This window comes from Fistularia commersonii, chromosome 16 (genome assembly GCF_037954325.1).
Source record: "Fistularia commersonii isolate RoL2024-O1a breed Wild chromosome 16, RoL_Fcom_v1.0, whole genome shotgun sequence".
In the NCBI taxonomy this organism is placed as follows: domain Eukaryota; kingdom Metazoa; phylum Chordata; class Actinopteri; order Syngnathiformes; family Fistulariidae; genus Fistularia; species Fistularia commersonii.
In genome coordinates this window covers 6,220,877-6,236,186 of record NC_141299.1, presented here as the reverse complement: position 1 = coordinate 6,236,186, position 15,310 = coordinate 6,220,877, and the positions used below count along the sequence as shown (strand labels likewise).

The following is a 15,310-nucleotide window of genomic DNA, read 5'->3' as shown; positions in this document are numbered from 1 at the left end:
AGCAGTGATGGTAGAGGACAAGTAAATCAGTGTCAATGTTTTGGATTTATCATCTACAATTTTTTGGTGCACTTGTGAAACATTGAATAGTGATTTCAAGATTATCAATCTTTGTGTCAACAAAAAATAAATAAATAAAAAGGATTTTGATCACTTTTTGGGTTGTTTCACATTTTTATTTTTATTTGTAGTCATGATACAGTTGTGTCTTTACAAACACCCGTAAACTGTGGCGCACAAAAATGTATACTGAAGTGGAAAATGTTCCAGAGTCAGTTAAAATGTGACTTGAAGAGACGAACAAATTCACTTCACTGACCTTCAGGACAGAACTACAAAAAAGGAAGAACGCTGATCCCCTCGCTCCATCCCAGTATAAAAGTTTGCGCCCAAATGATCCGCGTCCCACTCGACCGGTGCATGCAGTCGACACGCATCCAGGGTAAGACAACGTAACTTCTGCAGGGGGGATTTTACTGTGCTGCTTTATTTGAGTAAACTGCGGCTGTTGCAATAGTCTTTTCTTTAAATTTCATTTTGGGGCAGCGGCGCATCAGTGACTGCGAAAACCCAACGGTTAGGTTATTTTTGCGCGTTTAACACTAAGCGTTATTTTAAAGACGGAAGGATGTAAAATACCATGTAGATTCGACTCATAATTGCGCTTTATTTTGATTATTTTATTAAGTGTGACAAAAATTCATTACTTGCATAATGAATTTATATATATTTGATTTATAATATACGTAAATATTTTTACATATATATATATATGTGTAGAGAGAGAGATAATATTTTAATTATATATGTATATACATATATATACATATATAATTAAAATATTTTATCTTATATAAATATCTTTAGGCATATATATATATATGCTCCTCTGGTGGGGTTGGTGGATGCAGCCTACTGCTCATGGTTCATCCATGATTGGTCAATCGCAACAAATTTCCCCACAGGGATTAATAAAGAATAAATCATCATTTTATATGTATATAATATCACTATATGTGTAAGTGTGTGTGAGCATATATATATAAATAAAATTACACAGTGATGATGAGATTTCACAACTTACTCGCAGCTCATCTGCATGACTGCATATAAGTATTTGTTGTGGGTGTTAATGTATCTAAATAAATTGATAAATCCATCGGCGACATGTTGTATCAGTATCTTGGTATTATGTTTTGGATTACTGTAGGACCTTCGCCTCTAACAGAGTCAGTCAACCTTTGTACTTACGATGATGAAATATCTGTTCATTTAAAAAAGAGCTAACTTGTTTTCAACCAAGTGATGAATATGTGCCCGTTCCCTTGCAGCTCAGTCATGGTCCACAGAGTAGCAGTGATTGGTGCAGGTCCATCGGGCCTGGCCAGCGTGAAGGCTTGTCTGGATGAGGGCCTTGTGCCCGTCTGCTTTGAAAGCAGTGATGACATGGGTGGACTCTGGAAGTTCAAGGCAATAAGATTTTCCCGAAACACACACATCACCACTTTCCAAACTGATTTTTGTGGAAAATGTATAAAAACTATTTTAATTTTGTACCTTGTGCAGGAAGTATCAGAGCCCAACCGAGCCAGCATCTACCGCTCACTCACCATCAACATCTCCAAGGAAATGATGTGCTACAGTGACTTCCCTATTCCTTCTGATTATCCCAACTACATGCACCACTCAAAAATCCTGAAATATTTCAGGATGTATGCAGACCACTTCAAACTGCTGCAACATGTTCGCTTCCAGGTATGAAGGACAAGGAGCAGTATTTTTACCACTGAAAGATATTAGTTAAAAAAAAAAATCATCAACTAAGAGACAAATATCCCTATTTCAGACAATGGTAAAGAAGGTAGAGCAGAGACCTGATTTTTCCCGCACTGGTCAGTGGGAAGTGGTTACTGAGAATCGCGATGGTGTAGAAGAGAGGCACATCTTTGATGCCATTATCTGCTGCTCCGGTCACTACAGCTACCCTAACTTGCCACTCAAAGACTTTCCAGGTACGCATATGTTTAATGTCCGATTATTGATATGACAGCAACACTTTCTTCAAAACAAACACTCCAGACTCCAATGTATTACTGCTGTTTTGCAGGAATTGACACCTTTGAGGGAAAATACTTCCACAGCTGGGACTACAAAGGGCCTGAGGACATGACTGGGAAGCGGGTGGTGGTTATCGGCATTGGCAACTCAGGCGGTGACATTGCAGTAGAGAGCAGCAGAGTTGCAGACGAGGTTGAGAAGTTGTCTCAAATTGCCTTTCCGCTAAAGAGTTTTCCAAGATCATGGAGTGATATTGCAAAATATGTATGCTTATGTCTACTATTTTTGTTGTGTAGGTGTATTTGAGTACTCGTCGTGGAGCCTGGGTTATCCGTCAGGTAGCTGACAATGGCCTGCCGGTGGATATGAAATACAACACCCGTTTTGTCCACATCTTGTTCCAGCTGTTGCCAATCAACTTTCTTAACTGGTTTGGCGAGAAAAAACTCAATGCCATGTATGACCACACAATGTATGCCTTGAAGCCAAAGCACAGGTAAGGGTTTCAAGTTTCTTAAAGCTTTTATGATTTATTGTAATACATACTTCATAGTATGTTACTGTATTTTATGATTGTAAAGACTGTGTGTCTGTGTGGATATATACTATTATTCCCTTGTATTTATTGTTTCATTATTATACCGCATATTTATAACTTTTCCACACCCATCAAAATACTTCCGTCTCTTCCTTGTCGCCCCTCAACAGACTTTTCAGTCAGATCCCCGTCATCAATGATGACCTGCCGTTGAAGATTCTGAGCGGTTCGGTTGTTATTAAACCAAACGTAAAGGATATTCGAGGCTCCACAGTCGTGTTTGACGACGGCAGTGTTGTGGAAAAGGTCAGGCCTGCGAGGATCACAATAAGTCATCTTTAGTGATCGGCAAATTTGACTTCAATTTCAATGTTATTCCCTTCCTCTGACAGGTGGATGTGATTGTATTTGCTACTGGCTACAATTACGACTTTCCTTATTTGCCAAGCAAAGCCATGTACAAATCTGGGCACCGTATGGGTTTGTACAAGCATGTTTTCCCACCTACCCTTGAGCATCCAACGCTGGCTGTGGTGGGTTTTATCCATGCTCTTGGAGCCATCATGCCTCAGGCTGAAATGCAAGCACGCTGGGTCACGCGTGTCTTCAACGGTGAGTCCATGTTTGTTTCACTCAATGCAGTTGTAAACGGTTTATCCACTTAACATTCCTGGCATTATCATAGTAATGTGATTAAATAGGCAGACATGATGAATGAAAGGACAGTCATAGCAGCTTTCTGTTTTTTTCCAAAACCTCAGGACTGAAGAAACTGCCCTCAAACAAAGACATGGTGAAGGCTATTGAGAGTGACACCAATGATATTGCAAAAAGGTACAGCTCTCAGCATGAGCGTTCCTTATTATTTGTGACATTTTGAGCAAATAAGAATCTCATATTTGAATACCCCAATTTTTCTAAGTAAATTAGCCTTTCCTAAAGCATTCAAAACCTTGAATTTAAATTATTTCAAATGTTTTGGCAAAAGAAAACTTAATCTGTTGTCTGGCATCCATGTAGCTACATCGTGTCAAAGTTGACCCCTCTCCAAGTGGACTTTGTTTCCTATATGGACGACCTTGCCGGAGAGGTTGGCGTGCGTCCGAACCTCCTCTGGCTCTTCTTCACCGACTACTCACTTTTTAAGAGGGTCCTGTGGGGGCCAGTCACAGCCTACCAGTATCGTCTGATGGGACCAGGAAAATGGGAGGGGGCCAGAAGAGCCATCTTCTCCCAATTTGACCGCATGTACCAGCCCTTGAAAACCAGAAAGGTGTGTGATGGACTATATTTATTTTACATATTTTATACTTTCATAAATACTCTACATTATCTGAACACCGAGAACAGGGTACCGTCTGTAAGTGTAAACATGCCCCTTCTATCTAGATGGAAGAGCCAGAATCCTCAATCGCTGGCCGCCTGTTCAAGTTGAGTCTGACCGTCATGGCCGGAGGAGCTGCTGCCTATTACATTCATGTTCGCAACCCAACGGTCATCCCTACCTTGATGTCCAACCTCCGTCCACAAACAGTCTAAATAATCTGGATGAGCGAGGATGTGAAGATCACCCTGTACCACACAAACCGAATACCACTTCAGCTGTATCCATTCTCTGAAACCTTAGTTCAGTATACTCCAGTTTGGGTTGTGATTTGGGGAAAAATTATGACCAATAGAAACCAGTGTTTGTTGTTCTATCAGCTCCTTTGAATGCCGAGCTGTGTCCTGATAGTTCCTGATAATTATGCTCAAATACCGAAAAAAAAACCAAACAAACCCAAAATTGACATTTTTAGAGGAATGAAAGAAAAACTACCACTGCCCCTGACTGCCAGCAGTTTCCCTTCAGTGTTATGAACTGATTTCAGTCATGATTAGTTTGCAAGAGAAATATCTAAGTTAAGTTAAGTTAAGTTTGTAAAGTTAACTTAATATAGGGACTGTGACCCGGGGTTTTCAATGAAAATGTAATCAAGATGATGATGTTCACCCCTGGACCTTAAGAGCACATTTCAACGCATCTGAAAACATTCAAGCACCAGATTTAAATATGATGCTGGATGTGAATAGGCATTTCAGACATTAACGTTTCATATCATTTCATAAATTAACACTACTGGAAAAAGGGACTGCCTTGCTTTGTAATTTCTATGTTGTCTGTTAAGATATACAAATATCGTTTTACAGGTCAAGCACAACTAAAAACTCACTTTTATTATGTCATATTTAATTTCCACTCATGTAAACATGGCATGTTTCTGTGAGTAAGACAATATGTATTAAATATGGCTGAGGCTACAGCAAGAGTTTTGTCGCAAATGTCACCACAAGGCTCCTGAAGGAATTAAGGATCAAGGGGCAAGCCCAAAGAATATCCATTCAGGCGGTGACTACGACAGCAGAAAGAAGCATTGACTGACTCTGGATCAGAAGGAAAAATCCTGTCTGGGCTGCTAGGTGACTCACCCACCCCCTGCCACTTCTGTTCTACTCTTACAAGGAAGAAGGGAGGAGGGAAGTAGTGTCACAGTCAAGGTACCTACCCAATAAAGTGGCCTTCCAATACTCATGTGACATGGCAGCATGTCTCAAGTGTGCAGCAAATGGTTAGGGTTTTGCAGAAAAAGGTGGCATGATATGGATCCGCTTTAAACGATTAAAGATATCTGAATGTCCTATGTTTTTGTATGCCGATGCGGAGCGATGGACTTTTTCACATTTGTATAGAAAGATCTATTCCTGCTATTTAGAAATTTATCCCAATAAGGTGCAACAGAGAATTCTTTTTATGTCTGAAACATCTGATTATATCCATAAGTAGGATCCAGGTGAGGCTTGTTAATTTCCCCCACAAAGACAAACATTTTAGGCTCCAGCTCTCACAGAGCGCCTTAGGGCAAAAATTAATCTTGAAAAATTTTCCCCCAATGTCCCCTAAGGGGCTCCATAAACCCTACCAAGACCCTGCGCCCAGAATAATTGGTACAGATAAATCAATCAATCAATCAATCAATCAATCAACTGGAGTTGATTTCATCCATTGAAGTTTCATCTCTCATCCAAGAGGCTTCTGCGTTTCAAATGGACTGTGGGGAGTTTTTCCGCATATAAGTGGTAGGATCTGGGGCTGATCTAAGTTGAGATGGCTTGATTCTATTAATGGGAGAGTTGCTTTGCAGAAACTAGGTTGCATAGGGTTGTTGTGGGGACTGTTGGGGAGGGAAAAAAGGTACAGCTTCTGAGGATTCACCTCAGTTAGAACTTGAATAGGTAACGGCTAAAGTTTGGACTGTGTTAAACAGGAAGAAACCGTGATAGAGCTTCCGGGGTGGCTTGGAGGGCCCAGATTAGAAGATTATAGATATTACATTATATTCTGAAAAATCCCCACAGTTCATTCGAACTAAACAACCCTCTCAGATGAGAGGTGAAATGTCTTCAGGCAAAGAAATCAAGTCCAGGTACCACAATAATGGTTTGACAAGGGTTTTCCACGATAACCAAGAACTTCCCTAGACATAAACAATGAATCAATGACACACATTTAAAGGGTTTCCAGTTTGCTAACCAATAAATAAATGGTTATATATGTAATTTTGGAGAAATTTCATTCCATTAAGAGCAGTAAAGGTAAGCACATAGATTTAACATATTTGGACTTCCAATCACTCAAATGCATTTAAACACAAACTGTCATTGATTTACAGTGGATGGAACCACATGGGGTCTGAATCATCTTCCCTCACATCATGGATTTATGCTGGACCCAAATGTAAAATATTCGGAACCTGAGATGGTTTTAATGAGGATGAAGGGGAGGTAGTATGAAGTGAGCTTGTAAACATGAACACAGTGTATCTGAGATGACCCTCTGAATAGACTTTTGGGGAAACAAGCTCAGCAAGCATAGGTGGGGGCAACCTCATCTGTTGCAGATACATTGTTCTTCTCAGTCAAACTAGGTCAAAGTCCCTCCCTGCAGGCTTATATAACACTGGTTGATAATCTACTCCTCAGTTCCAGAGAAACTTCCCAGGTTCTGATCAGAGATTCAAGGACTCCAAGATCTGATTATTTGAACAAGGAGGAGGTGAGAACTGCTGACACAGACGTATTTAACACCAAATATAAGAGAGAGAGACCTATTTTGCGCCAGTTATGGCTCAGCTCTAACATGACATTGGTCAACTGTCAAGTAACACCCTTTTTGACCTGCCTGATGAAATTCAGAATTCTTGCTAATTTTGTTAAGTTTTGAAAACTGTGCTATACTTCAAATACAGTAGTGTTCTATATGTGCACTGTTGTAAAAAATGTTTATGCTATCACAATCAAACAGTTTCATGACAGACAGAACTGTATGTAAAATGTTGTCAAACGTCAGTGAATCTCCTCTCTCATTTCCACAGCAGCCTGGGGGAGGGCAGCTGAGATCTCAATCTGTCAGAAACTCGCATAGTTACCTCCCAAGGTTTCAGTGGGTCATTTCTGCAGGCCTGAAATTTTAACTAAAATAAACAGGTATGCATACGTTGGGACCGAATTAATATTATGAGATGATATTTTCAGACCAGGGATCTCATGGCCCGCAGGCCAATTGTGGCCCTCGTAACAATATTTTGTGTCCCCCTGCCTGAAATCAAATCAAATCAGTTACAACAAAACGCATGGAGAACTGAGAAGACAGAACTGAGGCGTAGTGTTGTTGAAATTGCACTTATTTTTCTTCATGAATCTCAGGTTGTTTGTCATGTGTTTTTTAAAGGAACAGTTCATTACATATAAAGATTTTTATAATTACCTGTTATCCTTTACATTGAAACAAAGCAAAATTTTTGACTTACTGTTACTTCTAGGTAATTACGCTATGATTTTACTGGTTCGGCCCCCTTGACATCAAATTAGGCCGGTTTTCGGCCCCCGGACAAAAATGAGTTTGACACCCCTGCTTTAGACTGTTAACCCTAAGTACATAAAATCCCCCACCTTCTTTATCATCACTCCATGATGCCTTATTGTTCCACCTGGTTCCCTCTCATTCACACATATATATTCTGTCTTGCTGACAACCTTCCTCCCTTTTCAGATTCCACCACTTCGTCCTCTGCTCTGTCTTTGTCCTCTTCATCTTCCTTGTCACATCCTGCAAACCACCATCCTTTGCTGTCTCACTCCACTCTCATCTACCACTACTTTGCAGTCACTGATCTCCTTCAGATTAAATTGTCTATACAAGATGTAATCTGTGTGAAAGAAGAAGAAAGTATATACGTGTGTGAGTATGTGTGTGTGTGTGTGCATGTGTGATCAAATACATTATATTTTAACGCATTACATTTGAGGAGATTCAGAGGCCTGCAGCTGCTTTGATTTATTTTCAGATATTTCGTGTTCCATTGGGTTTTGATTAACACAAGTACAGTGAAATGGTGAAACGGGTGGCAGTGATTGGAGCGGGAAGTTCCGGACTCGTCTGTATTAAGACATGTATGGATGAGGGCCTTGAGCCTGTCTGCTTTGAAAGCAGTGATGACATCGGAGGCCTTTGGAAATTTAGGGTGAGTAGTTGCACCATTTGACAGCTCTCAATCATCTCAGTTACTTTTATCGAAAACAGATTTCCGACAAAGGTGCAAAAATTTTTCCTGTAAAAGAAATGGATGCCAAAGAAATGGCAGCATGCTCAAAACAAAGACAATCTAAATGTGATGAAAAAGCAAAGTCTCCATAAATAGTAGGATGTTTTAAACTGTTCTGATGTCTCTCCCATCAAGGATTCACCTAAACCACAGCAAGGCAGCATCTACCGTTCTCTAGTGGTCAACACCTCTAAAGAGATGATGTGTTTTAGTGATTTTCCAATGCCTGCTAACTTTCCAAACTACATACACAACAGTCAGGTCTTGCAGTACCTCCGGCTCTACACTGAGCATTTTGACCTGCTGAGGTACATTAACTTTAAGGTAATATGATTACCGGTGTATATATAACATTATATCATGACAATTAGTTTGGTTGTTTTCGTTCAAGCTGTGGAAACTTACAGTTCTCAATGTGTGTGTTCAGACTACAGTAATGAGTGTTAAACAGAGACCAGATTTCTGTCAGTCTGGTCAGTGGGATGTTGTGACCATTAACAGTGATGGTCAGGAAGAGAGACACTTCTTTGATGGAGTTCTGGTGTGTTCAGGCCACTACACCAACCCGGTTTTTCCCCTGTCAGACTTCCCAGGTTGGTCAAAAAATGTATCTAAAACAACTCTATATTTCAGTTCCCTTTGTTTCATTTTACATTGTTGCCATAAAAAAATGTCCTCATTTGAGCAGCTCTTCTACAACCTCTACAGGACATGAAACATTTTCTGGGAGATGCTGCCATAGCTGGGAATATAAAGATGCTGAGAGCTTCAGAGGAAAAAGAGTTGTGGTGGTTGGAATTGGCAACTCTGGAGGGGATATTGCTGTAGAGATCAGTCGATCTGCAGTAAAAGTGAGGCAAAACTGTTTCTTGGTACAAGTAACCAGGTGACTATGTATAACAACAATATGACTACTGTAATACTTGTGTTTCCTCTCTCCTCAAGACATTTCTCAGTACACGTCATGGAGCCTGGGTGATAAGCAGGATGTTCACAAATGGCCTACCTTTGGATATGAGCAATATCACAAGATACAACAACATCATTTCACAAATTCTCCCAAAATGTCTGGCCAACTGGGCAGCAGAAAGAATGCTGAACCAAAAATTCAATCACAGACTGTATGGCTTGCAACCAAGACACAGGTAACCTCTATCATTTGAAAAGTATTTTTATTTTCTGATTGCATTCCTACCCACTTAATGACCCCAGGTGCCCCTTTATGGTTTACTGATTTGTCAATTTGCATCTGATAGATTTACAGGTGAGGAGCAATACTTAAAAATCTGCTCTCACCCTGACAGGAAGCCAGTGGAGCAATGTCAGCAATCAAACAATATATTTAATTTACTTTACTTTAAATTCAATTTACTCCGATTAGAGGAAAACCAGGTAAAAGGGTATTGCATTTAACGAATCACACTGTCAGGAATGCACTGTTAAAGATCTCTGGATCCTTAAATTACGAGACAGATCTAGTCTGTCCAAGCATTCTGTCAAAGAACAAACCAAGTTTCCCATCTCTGTCACTGCACTGAACAACACCATTAGCTGAGGATAAAGTAACAATTTTAACAAGTGAGGACAGCCTCACTTGTTGTTGATTGTCATTTCTGTTTTGCTGCCTTCAGAAGCGAAAAAAAATGCTGATAACCCGCTCTTAAAAGCAAGTAGTCAGGCAGGCATTGAGTTATGTGCATCCAACACATCTATGTTTAATGGTATTAAAGCAGTTACCTGTAGGTTATCAGCACCAATGTCGGTCGTTGTTAACCTGGGCCTCGACCGATCCAGTTTGAGATTCTTAGGTTCGATTCCCATATTTGGTTTCGGCACAAGTTTTGCGCCAGATGCTCTTCCTGATGCAACACTCTGCATTTATCCGTGCTTGGGACCAGTTCAGAGAGAAACTGGCTGGTGCCCTCCTGAGGCTGCTTTATGACTCTGAAGCTACTGCTCCTAACAAATCATTCACCACCTTTGTAGTTGTAAAATATACCTTGCAGCTGTAAGTTCTAGAAGATCATTGCTATAGCAGGTTTCTAAATCAAGGTGTCAAAGCACCTCAGTACCTGAGAAGAATAGGTCAGCAAAGATTTATTTGACATGGATGAGCCAAAGGGTTGCATCTTAAATCATTTTCCGAGACCTCTTCAGATTTTCTTTTTGAATTCCCCTTGCGTGTATATTATTTTGTTCCTGTCTCATAAATATCAATGAATTCTTGCCACTAAAAAGAAGTGAAAAAAACAGATAAAGTTCACTGGCAGAGGTGCGCAACACCCAACATTGAACTTGACCATCCATCCATTGTCCGCTGCTTATCCTGCACTCAAGGTCCCGGGGGATACGGGAGTTTATCCCAGCTGTCATCGGGCGAGAGGTGGGGTGCACACTGGACTGGTCACTAGTCAATTGTAGGGCCTGTCGTGGAAGTTTTCCCATGCTGAGAGATTCTCAAACAACAGAAGAGTTAAGACACCCAAGAAATAGCGCAACATTGTTTTTACCTTGCATGCAAGAGGGGAAAAGCATAATACAGAGTTCTCTGGGGAGTCTGCACCCAAATCCTGCCGGTGAGAAGGGCAGGTCACTTGTTTATAGTCCTTGGGGGTCTTCAGAGTCAGGTCTCCGGAGGGGGGGGGGGCATTCTTCTTTAGCCAATCATATTCTTTCCTCTGTCTAGGGAGTTGACTTCTTCCCTAGTTGGGTCACTGTGGGTCACGGATGGGGAGGGAGCAGCCGCCCCCCTCTCCCCCTCCTCCCCTGGGCACGATTCATCAGTCAGGGCACCGTGACATTATCTTGTATGCAGCTGGGTACAGGACGTTTTCAAAACATTCTGAAGTTTCTTCTTCGTCCGCGTGTCATGATATCTTATGTAGCTATGCACATGAGATCAACGAATAATTCAGCAGTCCATCCAGAAAAAATTGTCAAAATTGTTATATACATCATGAGAAGATATTCGAATAAAAAATAGAAACAATTTAGCAGTAAAAAATTTTCCCATAACAGGCCACATACACAGACCAACATTCACTCACTAATTCGGGGCATTTTTCCCAATTTTTTCCAATTAACCTGCTGCACTGGACTGCGGGAGGAAACCGGAGAAAACCCATGCAAAGAACAGGCAAACTCCACACAGAATAATGTCCCTTCTCAGAATCAAACCAGCGTCCTTCATGCTGTAAGGCCAAAGTGCTAAGCACTGCGCCACAGTCATATTACAAGGAATTGCAGGTGAAAAGCCTAGCACTAACTAATGTTTCTCAAGATCAATCCATCAAATCATTATGTCCTATATTCCTTAGACTTCTGGATAAAAAAGCTCTGATCAATGATGATCTTCCTGGGCGGATCCTTCAAGGGGCAGTCATAATGAAACCCAATCTGAAAGGCTTCAGGGGCTCTGGAGTTGAATTTGAAGATGGCACTGTGGAGGAAAACATTGACGCTGTGATCTTCTGCACCGGTTACAAAGCAAACTTCCCATTTCTGCCGCAGAGTCTTTCTGATGGGCCTCAGGGAGAGATGACACTCTACAAGTGAGTAGGCCTGAGTGGGAGAAAGAGGATTGCATTGCGACCATGATGCTGAGGCTAGATGTGAATATTAATGATTTTCAAATAAAATGCAATAGCTTTTTACCTCAAGATGATAAAATTGAACTTGACCATGACAAACTTCTTCACCATGGTCACACTCATTGTTGTTAGCCGTGGGCCGGGATAAGAGGGGAAACTTTCGGAGACTATTCAAACTACATGAAGGTCTAAGCTTTGTGATCTGTTTGAGATAAAATGTTGCCTTATCCCAAGACCTTCTAGCAGAATGTGAAGGATTGTATATTCTATTACAATTTCAGAAGGAGCACGAAATTTAGCACATGGAAATATGCTTTTCTGAATTAGCCAAATAACCCTGAATTTTGAAGAATTATAATAACCAAGCCTGGAAGTAATGATGGCATAAACAAGATCATTCATAACAAGTTCATTTTTGAAAATGTGTAGATTTTGAAACATTAAACAGGTCAAAACAGGGAGACATTTTGGATTGTTATCTGTTGCAGTAGAAAGACAAATACTAATTTAAGATAATCGGTGATCCTGAAGTTTGACGGAAAATTACTTGAAATCCAGAACTTTAGTTCTTCATGAAGCTCAAGAAATGTATGTATTGTCCATAAAAGCACATATGTGTAATCTTAAAAATATTTTTCCCGTCAAAGACACTCTATGAGACCGATGCATGTAAGACTTGGGTCTCTGTAAAGGGGAATGTAATAAAGCAGTTGTTTTCTTGATAAGCTTATAAAATGGCTGATTCAAAAAGAAAGAGTAATCCCATGTTATCAGGTAATCTCTGGATTTTGATGTTATTCTTCAAGCCTTGGCATTTGAAGTCCTGCTTGAGAACATCACTGGATCAGAAAGAGTACTGTATGTTGCAGACAGTTTGGGCCCTGCGATGCTTTTGCTGTGGGGTTTTTAATGTCTTTCAACCAATAATTAAAATAAATTTGAGAGTGAAATAGAAACATTTTGAAACATATTTTGTCCTGTTGTTCAAGAGAGCCGTGGGTGGAGGCAGGAGAGTGGAAGCTGCTCTCATAATGTCAAACCAATTAGATTGTCACCTCTTTATTTTCATTAGCTCATGAATAAGTATTGAAATGATGTTAGATAATATCAATTATCGTCCTGTGATATGATCATTCTGAAGTGTCACCTCATGGGTTCTACAAATTTCAGGAAAGTGTTTCCTCCTTCTGTCCAACCCCCCACTTTGGCTATCATGGGTCTTTTGCAGGCAAGAGGACCAATCATGCCTGTGGTTGAAATGCAGGCTCGCTGGGCTGTTAAACTCTTTGCAGGTAAGTATTTGATACATCGAGTGGAAACTGAAAAGATTCCTTTCAAAGCAAAATTTGAAAAAATAACACAAATCAAAGATATCATATGATTTGCTTCATTTCATCTTAAAGGTCATGGCTTTCTCCCGTCACAGAGGAAAATGCTCGCTGTCACTGAGTCTGAGATCAAAAGAAGTATGAAAAGGTAAACATCTTTATAGCCTCTGTAAAATTCTCCATCATGTTTCCTTGATTGTAAAATGTGAAGTTATTTACGATAATCTTTTTAGTGTCATAGCTCCTAAGCTAAGATTGTCATCAGATGTTTTTGCTTACACTTGCATTTTACGCACTGCAGAGGCTAAAATATCGAGGATCAAATAACCGAGACAGTTCACTCTTTATGCTTAATACTGCGCATATATGCCATTATTTTGCATTACATTGCTGCAGAATCGCATTTATGTTAAATTGTACTAATACAAAATTTTTATGTAATTGCATTTGTATGTGCTCAGTCAGAGTTGTGCAAAACGTTTTCGATGAGGTGCATAAGATGTTCAAATATTAGTCAGGCCTTAGTATTCTTTATGTCAAACTCAATTTTTCATTTTTTTTCTATTTCCATTTCTCTTTTTTCTTGTATAAAATGTTTAATGTTATTGTTTATAGGCAAGGACGTATAAGCTTTGCCAGTTCTAGGTTTAAGTTTCTGGCTTAGACTAGAGAACATCAGGAAGCAGAAAACTGAGATATGTTTCCTTTTTGTACTTTTTTCTTGCTACCACAAGGCATGTTGGATTTTTCTTTAAAGAAAATTCTTATTAATAATTAAACAACAATAATTAAACCATTTTCTTAAAATGTCTGTTAGTTTCAGGGTCAATATGTGTAATAAGTTAATCTTAATAACTTTTTCAGTAAACATTGAACCACTCTGGCCATCGACTTTTATGGATTTTTACATTTTTGCCTTCCATGTATTTGACTTTGACACCCCTGCATAGATGGTGCCAAAAGGTAATTTGAGGATTTCCTTTGTCAAGCAGAATTCAAACCACTCGTACCATAGATTAATTGATTGCTCTCTCTCTTTTCTTGAGTTATTCCAACCGACAGCAGGCTTCTCTTCAAATAGATTATATTCCATACCTGGATTTCATGGCTGGCAAGGTTAGTAAGCATTATTTATGTTTCCCTACCACATGTAAAGGGACGACGCAAACACAATAATGGATTTTGTACTAACAGGTGGGGGCTCAACCAAACCTTCTTAGACTGCTGCTGACAGATCCTGCGCTCTGGATCAGTGTCTTCTTTGGACCCTGCACTCCCTATCAATACCGTCTCAGTGGTCGTGGGCAGTGGGCCGGTGCCCGTCAAGCCATCCTCACTCAGTGGGAGAGGATGGCACAGCCTTTCAGAACCAGAGAAGTAACAGAACCAGAGACCGGGTCTTTCCTTGTTTCACCTTGGATGCTCGCATTCGGAGGAACCCTAATTGTGGCAGTGCTTCTGTCTAAAAAACAGATGCCCCATTTCTGCAGGGTGTGGCTCAGGTTGTGAAAAAGTCTAACATTTTCCTCAAGCACTATTGTTTCCCAGGTTAACTACAACAATGTGATGAGATTTGAGTCATGTGATCTGCAGTGATTTATGTCACAATAAGATGTATCTAACATAACCACCAGTGTCTTTGGCACTGGCCAGTTACTTATTCTGATTATGTATTAATGAGTTGTTTATAATTGTACTGGTTATAAAGCCATAATTATCTACAGTTATACTACTACTCTCATATCCCTGTGCAATTATGAGATGAGATGAGATGAGATGAGATGAGATGAGATGAGATGAGATGAGATGAGATGAGATGACAACAACTTTATTAATCCCGAAGAAAATTGTTGTGCCAGAATTAAAAGCAGAGAAGATGACAATGTGGCGTGGTTGAAATCCCCCAGAGATGGCTATGAAGGCACTGGGGTGCTGAGTCTGGAGTCTTGCGACCGTTGAGCTGATGACGTCATTAGCCCGCGGTGCAACGGCCGTGCGAGTGTTGTTAACTCCTCCAACTTGTTGCCCAGCGATCTCACGTTTCCCATCACAATGGAGGGGAGATACGGTCTGTATCTCCTCTTCCGCAGCTCCCGTCTCCTCCCCGCTCGGCAGCCCCGGTATTCCCTCCGTAGCTCCTTAGGGATTTCGTGC

At 40.3% G+C, this 15,310-nt stretch overlaps 2 protein-coding genes across 2 annotated transcripts; both read left to right on the top strand.

The window, feature by feature from the left end:
• Window positions 1-328: 328 nt before the first annotated feature.
• LOC147225691 (flavin-containing monooxygenase 5-like) lies at window positions 329-5,275 on the top strand. The gene is made up of 11 exons (XM_086162181.1): window positions 329-442; window positions 1,332-1,470; window positions 1,567-1,755; window positions 1,847-2,012; window positions 2,108-2,250; window positions 2,355-2,554; window positions 2,767-2,902; window positions 2,989-3,208; window positions 3,358-3,430; window positions 3,617-3,869; window positions 3,986-5,275. The coding sequence occupies exons 2-11, from the start codon at window positions 1,339-1,341 to the stop codon at window positions 4,133-4,135; spliced, it is 1,662 nt and encodes a 553-aa protein (XP_086018307.1). The 5' UTR covers window positions 329-442; window positions 1,332-1,338; the 3' UTR covers window positions 4,136-5,275.
• Window positions 5,276-6,627: 1,352 nt separating this feature from the next.
• On the top strand, window positions 6,628-14,829 carry LOC147225690 (flavin-containing monooxygenase 5-like). Its single transcript, XM_086162182.1, has 12 exons — window positions 6,628-6,689; window positions 7,012-7,120; window positions 7,981-8,157; window positions 8,374-8,562; window positions 8,666-8,831; window positions 8,947-9,089; window positions 9,184-9,383; window positions 11,556-11,789; window positions 12,999-13,120; window positions 13,232-13,304; window positions 14,203-14,272; window positions 14,351-14,829. Exons 3-12 carry the CDS (start codon window positions 8,026-8,028, stop codon window positions 14,663-14,665), a joined length of 1,644 nt encoding a protein of 547 aa, XP_086018308.1. The 5' UTR covers window positions 6,628-6,689; window positions 7,012-7,120; window positions 7,981-8,025; the 3' UTR covers window positions 14,666-14,829.
• Window positions 14,830-15,310: the final 481 nt, after the last annotated feature.